This window comes from Cyprinus carpio, chromosome A14 (assembly GCF_018340385.1).
Source record: "Cyprinus carpio isolate SPL01 chromosome A14, ASM1834038v1, whole genome shotgun sequence".
In the NCBI taxonomy this organism is placed as follows: Eukaryota; Metazoa; Chordata; class Actinopteri; order Cypriniformes; family Cyprinidae; genus Cyprinus; species Cyprinus carpio.
In genome coordinates, this window is record NC_056585.1 from 23,021,488 (window position 1) to 23,036,918 (window position 15,431).

Genomic DNA, 15,431 nt, shown 5'->3' on the forward strand with positions numbered 1-15,431 from the left:
TGTCTCTCTATCTATCTACATATGTATGTATGTATATATGTATGTATTTGTGTGTGTGTGTGTGTACGCATGCATGCCACGAATACATACATACATATATACATACATGTGTGGATAGATAGACCCCCCCCAACATAAAAACACTCATCTCACCCCTCCACCCCCAAACACACACACACACACACACACACACACACACACACACACACATAAGTATATTTGTTGCTATCAATAATGTGCCTGTGTGAAGTTGAAATTAAAAATACTGTTGTTTATGCACATGCACACAAATGACGCACACGTTCTTAAAGTTGTCAACGTTTGGTAAAGACCCAAAGATATTTTTTTTTACTTTACCGACACAGCAAACAACAGCTTCTTTTTTAGCGGTTGGCAAACAATACACAAATTATCTTCTTATTGATGCTTCTTCCTGTTTCAAAATGATTGAGAATGTGACGTATTTTGACATGGGCGTAGTCTGTGACGTCACACTTGGATGTGGGCCGGGTTGGATGTCCACCGCAGGCTGCAGCGAGACGCTCCTCCCGAGTAACGACGGCTCTCTCTGCGTCCTGCTGTGCGTGCAGTCTAACACTAGATGTCGCTGTTGCCGTCTGGAGCCCGCGGCGGGTTGAGCAGCCGGTGTCCTCGCGCGCCAAACAGCCGGAAAAAAAAACTTAGGCAAAAATGGCGGAAGGTGCAACGTCTCTGAAAGGGTTGCGGGCACAAATGGGTAAGAATTCACCTATTTACAACCTCTTTCGACGAGTACTCGTTGTTTAAACCAGTCAGATGACATATCTTTAGTACTATGGCTCTGTTTGGAGGTTGTTTGGGCGACTGGGGGCTTGAATCCGTTACTTTCATTGAGGCGGTCTGAGGGGACGAGTTAGCGGGCTTAGATGGACGGATAACGGCCAGCTAACTGCTAAACCTACTGCAGCACCAGACTAGAAGTCTGTGTTGGTTCACTGTGATGTTCTTGTACAGTTTAATGTTTAGACAGGATGAATTACGAAGGGTTTTAGTGTTGTTGTCGCTGGGTCTGTAGGGAGGTTTGATAAGTGATGTCTGGTTTGACAGGGACACATCAGCTCAGCTTTGTATGGCGCTCTTATCGGTAACTTACAGAGTCTATATCCTTTCGTTTATCGTTATTGTTGTTCCTGTTGTATATCCACTTAATATAACGCTTTTAAATATGTATAACCCTCTGCGGTCTCATAAGTTGGTTTCTATATACACTTCCTATCTAAAATCAGAGACACTGGAAGTGATGTCGAAATAGTTCACGTGTAAATTAAAATACAGAACCAGTCAGAAATTCATGGTTGATGGAGTAAAATATTTTGTATTGATTTGACCTTTATAAGTGAAACTTTCGGCGTGTGCAGTTCATACATCACACAGGCATCACTAAAGTAGTGTTTACTGATCTGTGGATGTTTAGCAGTACTTTTCTCTTGATGTCTTATCATGCTGAGTGTGTGAGCTTCTGTCTTGCAGATGTTGTTGGCCATCTTTGCCTCTAATTACTAAACAGGATGTCTACACGTATGACTCTTATTACACTTGGAGATGGACCCGTAACTTGGTCTTTTATCCATTTGATCGTTGAGGATGAATATAAACTGTCATATTTCCACTATCAGCATCATTGGAGTTGCTTTGTGTAGCAAACCATAAAACTCTGTTTACTAGTTCCTCCCTCTAAGGAAAACATGCATGGGTTGCTTGTTTTGCATGCCCTTCTGACTTGCTAATGAGGAATGATTTGCACTTTTGATACATTGTGTTTAGCCTATGCCACTAATAGACTAGTAGCTTTAGCTTTCACTGTAGCCTGTGGTTGATCTCATGGAGGGGTAAAAGTTGTTTTGTAAGAAAACATAACAGCATTGAAAGACTTATGCTTTTTGTTTTGGCATTTTAGCTTCTTTTCTGGAAGATTCATTGTTGTAGAGCTTGAACTGAATTCATTAGATTGCTCGAGACGGGTCATGGTACGGTTAGAAACCTCAAAGTGGGTTCTCATCAAGACCTGCATCCTGCCGGTGTTAACCCTGGCCTGACTGCAAACATAATATAGGGTGGAGTCCAGTGGTCAGAAAACGGCACATATTTGGTTATGTCTGCAAGAATGCATGCTTGGATACCATTTCTTTTGGGGTCTACTTAGTTTTTCTCTCTTTTTTTTGTAAGGAATTTGTTCCTTGTATTTTTAAAGCTATTATTGAAGAGCATGAAAAATAACATGGCCTGTTAGAGTCATGTGATATTGAGCTGTTTGGTTATCATAATGCACCAAGGTGGTTATGAGTCAATATTAAATAGGTAGCACCTTTGTTTATCATGCACTCATCATTCTTGGCTGTCAGAATAAGGGCTATAGTTCTCCTTGTTAAATAGTCAGTGCATCTCCTCTCTGAGTAAAAGGTTAATGCAGACTTAAAAGCAAACATGAGATAAAAATGCATTTGCTGAAGCAACCATGCCATTTTAGCTTCATTCTACAAGACATTGAGTTTTTTTTATTGTGACTCGTGTTTCACAGGACCCATACCCAAAGGGCTCTGCATTGCAAGTGCAGTGATGTACCAGGTGTACTACCTAAGTTGCAAATGTGATTGCTTAAAGGTCCAGTGCTGATGATAACGCTATCATTAGGCTCCAGGAAGCAAGCATGGCCTACTGTCCACACGTCATCATCATCGCTCTGCCTCTTGAAATAGCCCAAGCTTACACAGCCTAGGTATCCCCACTAATCCTGTACAAGAACTACATTGTGGATGGGGTTGGGTCAACCAGTTAGTCAATATGAGGATGACTAGTTCTTTTAAGTTTTAATATTTTTAGCAGCAGTGCTTTTGCTTTAATTATGGCACTTTTCCACTGCATGGTACAGAACGGTACGGCTCGGTACGGTTCACTTTTGGGGGTGTTTCCTCTGGGTACAGTACCTGGAATCTGGTACTTTTTTTAGTTCAACCTTAGTTGAGGTTTCAAGTGAACTGTACCGTTACCAAAACGTGACGTGTAAGCTCTGCTGATCATGGATTGGCCGGAGAGAATCGCTGCTACCTGTGTCACTGAACTTGCGACACAAACACAAAAGAATTGCTAGATTTAAATCAGCACAGCCAGCCAACGAGCCAATGCAACTATTTTTAACGAGCGCACCTTTTTCTTAATAACCAAAAAGTTTCGTTGTCTGTTGCGGAAGTACAGACGTTCCATCATTGATAGCAGAGGAGCGGATCCAGCTAGAGCTATATGGGGCGAAGCAGTCGTGGCAGTAGAGGTGGTGCAACTATAAAGTCATGTAAATAATCCCGCCCACTCTAAAGCGATAATAAACTGCAGTGGAAACGCAAACCGTACCGAGCCGAGTCATACCACGCAGTGGAAAAGTGCCCTTAGCATGCTGTTATCTAGCTCTGACACAGTTTGCATGCAGAAAGGTCAGTCGAACTCTAAACCAACCTATATGACTTGCCAACTAGTTGATTTTGAAAATATGTATTTTTGCACATCACTATTATGTATTAGTATGTGAGATTATGTAAAACCGCAGTTGTGCCTTCTGTTGAGGCCTAAATAGTTGGACAGTGCAGGCATGTTCCTACCCAAGCATCTGTCCTAGAGACTTCCTGTTGTGCCAATAACGAGATGCTCATGCAGCAAAAAGAGAAAGAGAGTGGGGCAAACAGTGAGCGGTAACAGGACCCAACTGAGCACTGACTCTCCCTGACTGCTGGCTCTCCTTGGATGTGCATGGCAGGAAATAGAGAGCATAGTGTTGGTATTTGTATAACCGTTCTTTGTGTTCTGTCAGCCTGAGTGAATGAGTGTTTGTTAAACAGCCCATCTTGTCATCTGAAAGTTTGAACGGTGCAGCTGTTGTCAGAGGGAATGATGTAACCCTCATCTGTTTTTTGTGCATGTTGTTTCTCAAAATGTAATTTAAATCTCAATGATCTGTAGTCATGGTTTTGGAAACAATGCAGATTGGCTTTTGATTTTGTCTGTGGCCGTGACATAAGGCAGTAGTGCAGGATCTGATAGATGTGGATATGATACCTGTATTTTGACACCCAATAATCTGGAGTAGGGCTGTGCAATTAATAGAAAAATGGTTTCGATTTTGATTTTGGCCTCCAGAGATTATGAAAATACAATAATTGAGATAAAACGATTATTGCGCCCCATTCCACCCCCTTTCGTTTCGTTCCTCCATAAAAGCCCAATTTCACATGCAAATCAGTAAAATCATGTAACATTACTTTTGCAGAATGAAACGTGCTTGATTTATAGAAGTATATTTATTCATGTTTTTAAAAGCGTGAAAGAGAACTTGTCCTGCTCCTCAGGAAGAGATATGCGCTCAGAGACGGAACAGAACAAGGATGTGTAAAGTTATCTTTTAGCTCAAGGTGCGCACCTAAACGTTCAAATACACGCAAAAATGTGTCAAACTGTGGCGCTTAGTGATTATTCATGTATACCTTCGTCGGTCATGTAATAAATGAACGTAAAGAGTTGAGAATGAAAATAGTTGTGTAACGGTAAATTGGATCCGTGTGGCTCTTAAAGTGACAGCAGGCTATTTTTTTCTGCTGCGACTGTGTGCTTAATATTAATCAAACAACAAAAGACAAATTCAAAATCACACACTGCTCTTGAGTGAAGGACTTTTGTAGCTTTATTAAGAAACAAAAAAGTTTAATTCTTACAGTGAAAACTGTGCTGTTTTATTTTACATTTGATTATTCATTTCTGTAGTAGGCTGTAAACTGCTTGAGACTTGCATAAAATAAACTTTAAAGCACAGTTTGTTTCATTTGTATCTTTTTATTCTACTGTACAGGGAGTGCAGAATTATTAGGCAAGTTGTATTTTTGAGGAATAATTTTATTATTGAACAACAACCATGTTCTCAATGATTCCAAAAACTCATTAATATCAAAGCTGAATATTTTTGGAAGTATTTTTTTTAGTTTGTTTTTTAGTTGTAGCTATTTTAGGAGGATATCTGTGTGTGCAGATGACTATTACTGTGCATAATTATTAGGCAACTTAACAAAAAAACAAATATATACCCATTTCAATTATTTATTTTCAGCAGTGAAAACCAATAAACATCTCAACATTCACAAATATACATTTTGACATTCAAAAAACAAAACAAAAAAACAAATCAGTGACCAATATAGCCACCTTTCTTTGCAAAGGACACTCAAAAGCCTGCCCATCCATGGATTCTGTCAGTGTTTTGATCTGTTCACCATCAACATTGTGTGCAGCAGCAACCACAGCCTCCCAGACACTGTTCAGAGAGGTGTGTACTGTTTTCCCTCCTTGTAAATCTCACATTCATGATGGACCACAGGTTCTCTATGGGGTTTCAGATCAGGTGAACAAGGAGGCCAAGTCATTAGTTTTTTCTTCTTTTAGGACCCTTTCTTGCCAGCCACGCTGTGGAGTACTTTGGACGCGTGTGATGGAGCATTGTCCTGCATGAAAAATCATGTTTTTCTTGAAGGATGCAGACTTCTTCCTGTACCACTGCTTGAAGAAGGGTGTCTTCCAGAAACTGGCAGTAGGACTGGGGAGTTGAGCTTGACTCCATCCTCAACCCGAAAAGGCCCCCACAAGCTCATCTTTGATGATAGCAGCCCAAACCAGTACTCCACCTCCACCTTGCTGGCGTCTGAGTCGGACTGGAGCTCTCTGCCCTTTACCGATCCAGCCACGGGCCCATCCATCTTCAAGACTCACTCTCATTTCATCAGTCCATAAAACCTTAGAAAAAATCAGTCTTGAGATATTTCTTTGCCCAGTCTTTTTTTTTTTCAGCATGTGTGTCTTGTTCAGTGGTGGTCGTTTTTTCAGCCTTTCTTTACCTTGGCCATGTCTCTGAGTATTGCACACCTTGTGCTTTTGGGCACTCCAGTGATGTTGCCAGCTCTGAAAATATGGCAAAAAAACTGGTGGCAAGTGGCATCTTGGCAGCTGTACGCTTGACTTTTTTGCAGTTCACGGGGGCAGTTATTTTGCGCCTGTTGGTTTTTCCACACGCTTCTTGCGACCCTGTTGGCTATTTTGAATGAACACGCTTGATTTGTTCGATGATCACGCTTTCAGAAGAGCTTGGCAATGTTTAAGAGTGCTGCATCCCTCTGCAAGATATCTCCCTATTTTTGACTTTTTCGGAGCCTGTCAAGTCCTTCTTTTGACCCATTTTGCCAAAGGAAAGGAAGTTGCCTAATAATTATGCACACCTGATATAGGGTGTTAATGTCATTAAACCACACCCCAGGTTCTCATTACTGAGATGCACATCACCTAATATGCTTAATTGGTAGTAGGCTTTCGAGCCTATACAGCTTGGAGTAAGACAACATGCATAAAGAGGATGATGTGGTCAAAATACTCATTTGCCTAATAATTCTGCACACAGTGTATTTGTCCTTTGCTTTTTTGTTATGGACAGTTTAATTATTTTCAATAATTTTGAGGACTTTTTGTTTGTTTGAAATTCCACTGGTCTCTACAATGTAGATGTCATAGCAACCTTATTTACAGGAAATATATATTTGGTAAGTATCACGATCTTTAAATAAATCACTCATATAAAGTTTTGGTCATATGGCCCCCTCAGAATCGTGTTAAATAATCGTGATTATAATATTGACCAAAATAATCGTGGAATATGTTTTGTTTTTTTTAATAATCGAACAGTCCTAATCTGGAGTATCTTAATTGCATTAAAGCATTGTGACACACAATGTGTTGTTTCCTTCTGGTATCGATTAAAGAAATGGTTCACCCACAAATTTTCAGAAAATTTATGCATTCTCAGGCTATCCAAAATGTTTTTCTTCCTTAAGGAATATATGATATACTTCGAACGAACTGATATGATGTAATTTCGAACAAAATCAGGCCGAAACAAAGTTCGTTTTGAAGTTTGTTTCAGCAGTTCGAAACAGCTGACCAAGGTGAACTTTCTGGGGAGTTCGTTTTGGATTCTAAACACCTTTGAGTTTCCATTGGTCTGTGGCGGTTACGCAATCAGTGGGTGTGTTCTGAAACTCCACCTTCTTTGACGTGCGATTTTTTTTTTTTTTTTTTTTTTTTTTTTTTTTTTTTTTTTTTTTTTTTTTTTTTTTTTTTTTTTTCGGTTCGTTTCTCATTCAACGGAGGTCAGGCAAGAACCAGGCTGTAAATATGTTTTTTTTTCTGCTGTAAAGTTGGGCATTTTAACATGGAGAGTCTATGGGACTGACTCCCTTTTGCAGCCAGCCTCAAGCGGCCAGTCGATGAATTGCAGTTTAGTCACATCCTTGTTGGCTTCACGAGAGAGAGCGGGAGGTTGCAGCTCGCTAGCAACATGAATGCACTGGAGTGTAGAATAGCTGAACTGGCACAGATATATCCGCACCTGTACGATCCCTCACGGAGAGACTTTAAAGATTCAGAGAAAGCATTTAATTCCTAGAAAGAAATTGCAACGAAGCTTGGTGTTGACGACCCGGAGTTATGCAAAAAGCGACATAGAGAAACATCCGAGACAAGATTTCTAAAGCCATGAAAAGAAAGAAAGGAAAGAGTTAAGATGTAAGGTAGCAAGTACCAAATACATGTGTTTCAAATAAATGTTACACCATACTGCTGCTCTTGTTCTTTCAATAAGCAAATTTAAAGGGTATACAATAAATGAAATGCCAAACGAACATACAATAATAAACCTTTGTCTTTATCAAAAGTAAATCATGATGCCACATAAAATATAAAAAGGTGTAACAATTTATCCAGTTTAATAAAATAAATGAACACTTATCAAATAAAGTAACAAACTGACTCCAATATTTTTTTCCACATCATGCTAAAGTTTTACAGACTATGAGACATTCACACTTACCATAAAGGACTGATTATGGTTCTTTTGTATTGCAAACATGATACTTGACTCTGAACTGCTGCTAGTCATTATTTTTTTGTCTATAATATTCTGACCATTGGTGCCCATCTCACACCTAGATTGCCTACACTTCATCATTTCATTGTTGTTGTGTTTAGGGGATACGCGTGAGCGACCCAAGTTATGTTTACATTAATCTACACCCCACCTCCAGCAGTGCAGGGGTGTCGGAATGTTCGGAAACAGTATACCGTCACTTTGCCCTTTCGAACTTCTTTTTGCCCCCATTTGAAGTATACCGGGGACTTCAGAACAAATTTGAAGAAATTAAGGAATGCATCACATCTGCAGTGATTGGGTGCCATCAGAATGAGAGTCCAAAGCTGATAAGAGCTAGGGTTTGGCCGATAGACGATGTCATCGTCCATCGCTGATGGCTGACTGACATCATGATGACAAGCTGATGTCGTGATTCCTACAAACCATACTAAATATGGTAAAATGTTACACATTGCTATTTGGATTAGTGGTCGACCGATATATCGGACTTGGCGATATTTGGCATTTTTCAAATATCGGCATCGGCCGATAAGTTTTTCTGTTTGGCCGATGCATTCATGGCAGGACTTTTATTTTGACGGCGTTGAGAAGGCAGCGCGTAAACACACAGTGCTCACATTCTCCGTCTTGTTCACTGTCGTTGTTAACAGTTCTGTCTAATATGGATAGACGTCTGTCTAATAATCAGATAGAATGGTTAAACAAAGGAATTAAAATGTATACAAAAAAAGTATTATAACGATTGCTTTTATATTGTTAGTAATAGAAAGGCAAACATTATAATACTTTCTCGTTTGCTGTCAGCATTCAGCAAATACGCTTTTACATCATTTAAACAAATCTTTGAATGACTAATGAACATCTAATTTCATAAACCTTGCAAACTTAGTCGAATCCAGCTGTGAGATCTTATGAAGTGTGGATGTGTGTCCTGCACGATCGCGTGTTCTCTGTGTGACGGTCGGTCCGTGTGAATTGAATGCTGACAGGAGGAGAGTTCGGCTTCACTGACATGCGCGATCGACAAACTTTAAACTCGTGATTTCAAATTATGCTGTGCTTCATGCTTTTGCCCAATGTCATATTCATGTCATTTTCCCTGTGTGCTGTATGTAAAATGAGTGTTACCTTGGCTTTATTTGAAAAAAAATGTGATTCCCAATGCACACAAACTTCCCAGAATACTGAGTGCCCTGTTGATTACAGTGTTTACTTCCTTTTTATTTATATTTTTATTAAATATGTGTTTATTTGTGAAAAATACTTTGTCACTTAAAGTATAAGCATTTTTTATTTTACACGTTAATTTTTTTTACCCATTTCAGATTATTTCAAATTTCTTAAATACAATGAATAAAAATGATTAATTGAATTTACAATTTTTTTTAAGGTAAGTGGTTGCAATTGATTTATTTTAGCTACATTTAAATAAACAAATTTAGTTTACTAATGTGCACTTTTTTATTATTAAATTTAGCTAAAATAAATTGTTTGCAACCACTTACCTTTAAAAAAAAATTAGTATAATTTTTTTCAGTGACATTTAATAAAATTATATCGGCCATCGTCCACCTTGCTTTCCAAGATATCGGCATTGGCTGTTAAAAAACCAATATCGGTCGACACTAATTTGTATCATTATAAAATCCATTCATTAAAAACATTCATGAATGTATTTATATATAAGTATATACTATACAATTAAAATACATTTCTTTTAAATGTATAGCATATTTTTTAATAAGGCAACAACATATAATAGATACGATAGAACAAAACAAATACAGTGCAGCACGAAGGGCTTACAATGTGCGCATCCGGAATGCAGAATGATGCACTTGAAGCAACAGGGCGTCAGGCTGTGATGCCGTGTTGCTTCAAGCACAAGGTAATTCAAGGTAAAGTATATGCAGACTGATGAAGTTGCACTGAGGAACAGTTTGAGGTCACCTTGGGCTTGCCTTCATTGTCTTTAGATCATGAACGTATGTGCAAGGTCTAGACAATGTCTCTATTGTGTTTATCTATTGTAGGCCCTGTGTTCATTTGCTTGCCACGTGTCGCAGAGCCCACAGTGTGAGGTTCAGAGTATGACTCAGATGGTGTTTGCATATACAATGAGTCTGATGGTCTATTGCCTGAGTGCTCTTCAGACACATCCCTCTTCCTCGTAGGTCATCCTGAGCTTCAGATGAGACATAAAGACAGGATGGGAAAAAAGAATAATACTAAATTAATTTCACAGCAAATTTCTTTAATAGTTAGCATGTGCTTTAATGAAGCATTTTGTGCAGGTGTATATGGTACTTTCACTTCAGCAGGAATTACCCAGCCTCCTTTATTTGCTGCTATTTTGCATCTGTCAGCTCAAGCTATTTTAATGAAGAGATGTGCAAAACTGCACATTTTTAAAATTGGGTGCTTGGTGTGCTGTCTGAACAACTAGCCAATTACATCATATTAATATAATAACAATTACGATAGCAATAATTAAGATGATTTTAATTATAAAATTGTTAACACATTTAAATATTAGAGCTAATGTAAACATTAAAAAACTAGTGAACTACTCTGCCAGTTATTTCATGATATTTGTTCCATTATTTTTATTAATAAACATAATGATAATAAATTAATAAAACATACATTGATTTTGCATATCAGTTATTGGACCCGATATAATTCAGTACCAGTTGATCTTCAAATATGAGTTATTTTCCTTCATTGCCTGTGTAAATGTAGCTGATTGATTGAAGCACTCTGACTGTTGTGTAGTGGCAGTACGTCGCAGAGATGCAGATTATGTCCTGCATCTGATGATTGCACCGCCATGAGTGTCACTCAGCAGCAGTTGCTATGCAATTTCCATGCAGAGGAGGACTCAAACAGTCTCTGGCACGCTCTTACATTTTTATGAAAGTGTTGAAACACATTTTTGTATTCTCACTCATTTCATGCTGTTCTTATGTTTTACCTCTCTTGTCAAGATGTGAATTGGTAGTCTTTATTTAGAAGCCTGCAGTCTGACGGCTCAGACATAACATCCTCCTCCAGCCGTCTCCTGAACATTCATAATTCTGCAGTCTGCAGTGTTCATTAGGCAGAGCTTGACCTGCCACAGTTTTTGTTCTCTTTTATATGCATATATGGTGTGGTATATTCATAATACGAGAGGATGGCTCTTCCCTGTCCTTTAAGAAAGAAGTTTGTCTTATGCTAAGATTCAAAGAAAACAGTGTGATCAGAAACACTTTCAAAATCAGTTGAAATTCAGGCAATGAAACTTCAAAGCCATTTTTCTAATTCCTTATCAGTGTTGCCACAGTTTCTGCAGATTGTTTCTGAATTTAGTAAAACAGCTGTTTATTAAACAATGCATACTATAGGCCCATTGCTTATAATAGACAGAGCAGGCAGTTGACCTCTGCATTATAAAGGGCCTCCGTAACTATACCACAGTATAAAAATATAGGTAATGGTGTAGGTTTCATGTTAACATTGGGCACTCCCCACCAGGTATGATATTCTGATCGTTTGCATCTTGTTTTTAAGCCCATAAATAGTAGTGTAGTCATTCTAATAAATTTATATTGGTACTCATTCTAATATAATAATAAAATTATCTTTACATTGCTGGTGCGTTATTATTACACACATTAAAATGCTCTCTACATTTAAAAAATAAAAATTTTGAAGTGTTATAAACTAATGTGCTGTCTTCACTGTAGCTCATGCACAGACATTCAGTAACTCACACAGATCGCACAGACATTCAGCAGCTCAGAATCCTCTCAGCGCTGCCCCACAATTTTATCATTAAAATAGTCTAACTGCTGAAGAGCTACATTATCTTTCTCAGCAAGGAGTTGGTGACATTGTTTCTGAAGCAATTAAAGCCACAGCTTCACTGTTAATAGATAAACACGGCAAAAACTGAGGTAGCCTAATTCATGCATATCTCTCTCTCTCTCTCTCTCTCTCTCTCTCTCTCGTAAATCAACACTTGATGAATAACACTGTTCTGAGAATAGAATATCGAAGTAGAGATTCCTAAACTGCAAGTATACCGTTTGTAACATTTTACCTGGTAACATCATTGTTTGTTTCTTAAGGAATTAAAGCCACAGCTTCATTGTTAATAAAGAAACGCAGCAAAACAGTGGTAATTCATACATACACAAACCTTGTTGTAGCCTATATATTTTGCTCTATTTATTTTTTTTTTAAAAAACCTCGCACTTTCCTACTCCCTTTTAAATGATGTTCTTGTATTCTAATTAAGCACAGTCCACTGCTGCACACATGCCACGATATCGATACGGAGACAGCTGTATCGATACTCATATCATCAAATCTCTGTGACGATACATCATCGTATCGAACACCGCACTAGCGTGTATTCAAATTAAGAACGGTCCACTGCTCACACGTGCTGCGATATCGATAAAGAAACATCTGTATCGATACCTGTATCGTCAAATAGTATGGAATGATATATTGTCTAGAGCCCGACCGATATGGATTTTTGGGGGCCGATGCCGATATTAACTTGAAAAGAGCCGATTTATAAGCCGATATTTTGATTTTGAAAATAAACTGGATATTAGACCCATTTCCTATAAACTACACTTACACAACATTCAATAGCAAAATATCTGCCTGTTCTATGTATGTGGGCTGTATAAACCAATTTTCCAGAAGGGATTATGTTTAAAAAAAAAAAAAAAAGCCTTAGATTACAGTCTCAATGACTAAACAATTGCACATCAAAAGTATATATTTTTTAATGATCAAAAAACAGTCTGCTACAGCGTTCACCTTTTTCAGCCATCTGTAGGGCAGAAAGAGAGACAGAGAAAGAATAAGCATGTGTATTAATAATATCACCATGTATCATTACTCATGTCATCATTAGAGTTATAATAATAATAAACAGGGATCTCCTACATAGGCAAAAATGAGAAATATAGAGAAATATATATATATATATATATTTTATTTGTCAAGCAATAGGTGTTACCTATTACCTACTTATATTTAACTATATTATTACAACATTTTCCTGTTATGTCTGTAAAGCTGCTTTGAAACAATCTGTAAAAAAGAAGAAAAAAAATGCGCTTGTTCAGCTCACATTTATTTACATGTCCCCTCTGGTTTAATCATTTCTGGCGCACCTACTGTAGTTACTGTAACTACACTATATTTGCTCTCACAGACACATTCACAACGGACCCGTATATCTTCTCCTCTTCTCCTTGTGCAGTCTGAATCAAAACATCGTCATGCGCTGGCGAACGTAAAGTTAGCCTACTGTTACCGGAAGATTACGGAATCAATTCGAAAGTTGAATGGTTAACGTTAGTGTCATGAACACACCGCTGTCAATTTTGAGAAGAACCACCTTCAAACAAGTTAATAGCAAGCATTTAAGGGGCCTGCTAAAAAGGAAGCTATGTTAGCATTAGAATAACGTAACAGTTGTTGTTGTTTTTTCGAGGCACGCTGTACATAACTTCTAGTCATTGACTATACGCGCCCCCCTGCCACAGTTACGCGGTCATTATGTGGGAAACACTGCAGATATATTTAGAATAAGTTAAACGCTAACGTTATAGTTTGACCTCTTATTAACGTTCGCGCGCTCTCTTCCACTGATAAACATGGTATTAGCTTTGTGGCTAATCTAATATAGCAATGCATTAGCGGCTGTAAGTGATGTTACAGAATATTTAGAAGTGATAATGATAGGACCGTTAGCTAGAACTACCACACTGTTTTTATATACAGTGTATGAACTAAATCTACAATCATTTCACATGACGAACGACAGACTCACCGTCAAAAGAGTACATCTCCGTGGTTTGGCTGATAGCTTTCTTCTGTAGTGGATTTCTGGCGCTGTTGTCAACTGGGGAGCTGCAGAGCTCCCTCTGGTGGGCAAACTATGCAACACTCATAACATGAGTGAAGCATGAGACTCTGTTTCTCATGTTTCATCGGCCGTTATAAACGCCGATGCCGATTTAAATGCAATTAGCTCATATCGGCCGGCCGATATATCGGTCGGGCTCTAATATTGTCATACGGATGTATCGAACACAGCCCTAGCTCACACTGTAGCACATGCCAGCCTCTGCACAAGCATCCCTCCAGAAAGTCAGATGTCTTATTCAAAGTCTCCCAGACTCACAGTGGACCACATGATCAAAAACAAATCAAAACACTTTCCTAATAAGCATAAACCAGTGGGCTTGAGCAGAAGTTAGAACTAGAGAGATGGCTTTTTCTCAGCCAGTAAGATGTGCCAAGTGGTGCCCGGTCTTCAGCAGACAGTCTATCAGCAGCATCTTGATTTTCACCATACAGACATCACATGCTCCTTCATCGCCAGCATAACAAACACCCTCTCTTTTTCTCTCTCTGACACTTTGTGTTGAGGGAGAGAACTGTTACAAAGGCACACAGACTTGTTGGTCACATTTTTTTTATATATCCTTCCTTCCTCCTCTCCTGCCTGCCACAAGACTGCCGAAGAGCATTTGAAATCTTGATTGTTTTGAACAGAGATGGGAGTAGATCAAAATTATTTTCTCTTATGTTGACTCCAACAATATGTACATAACTCGCAAAGTAACATGCCGTCCAGATGAGCCAGTCAGAAACAGAGTAGTTATTTATGCTAGAATTTTAAATCTGTTTCACAAGATCAAACATTCCTATGGCAAGTCTCTTTAAAATGAATTCTTAATTACCTACATTTTTCTTGTTGACTCTTTTCTCTTTTTTCCTGTTTAAGCAGTAGTGATACCCATTTTTATGTGCATTTTGTCTCATTGCATTTCCAGCTGCAGCTGCGCAGGCGCAGGCAGAGGAACGGCGTAACCAGGCAGGGAACAGCCCAACACCAGCAGCTCCAGCCAGCACAGTGAAGAGCCAAACCAGGCCAGGTAACAAATGATGATCTCAGTCTGTCAGTCACTGCAGGGATTCACAAGGATTTTTTTTTTTTCTGAAGGCCCAGTTGTGCAAGTAGTTCAGATTTTTACACTGAAACAAAATTAATTATTATAAATGAGAGTTTTTTTATTTGTGAGGGTGGCTCTTTCACCGATTCAAAAGGTAAAATGTTTTCATTAAAAAAAAAAAAAAACAGGTTTGCAGTAAAACAGTCATTTTTTCTTTTAGCTTTTTTGTTTTGTTTCATTTTCCCTGCAGTCTTGCTTTGGTTAATTGAGTAACATTCTGTCACATGACCATTGCAGCACTTCCTGTAGCATGTCCTGATACACGCCCATAACTCAGTGTCAATACTGTATCAGGTGTGGTGAGCTCATAGCTGAATCTGTAACCTGAGCCTGATGTAGGTCCATGTGAAAGGATTATCTGCGCAACAGATACTAGTGCAATCTGCCGAGTGCCTTTTCATAGCCCAGGAAGTGTT

The 15,431-nt window shown here is 38.6% G+C and overlaps 1 protein-coding gene across 20 annotated transcripts in view; it reads left to right on the plus strand.

Moving 5' to 3' along the window:
* The first annotated feature begins 595 nt into the window (after positions 1 to 595).
* LOC109104436 (ensconsin-like) overlaps positions 596 to 15,431 on the plus strand; it is a 35,104-nt gene continuing 20,268 nt past the window's right edge. For all 20 annotated transcript variants that reach the window (XM_042770266.1, XM_042770267.1, XM_042770268.1 and 17 more), the window contains exons 1-2: positions 596 to 736; positions 14,836 to 14,937. In XM_042770266.1, coding sequence (XP_042626200.1) covers positions 691 to 736; positions 14,836 to 14,937 — 148 coding nt within the window. In that variant the 5' untranslated portion in view covers positions 596 to 690. The remainder of the gene's footprint in view (positions 737 to 14,835; positions 14,938 to 15,431) is intronic.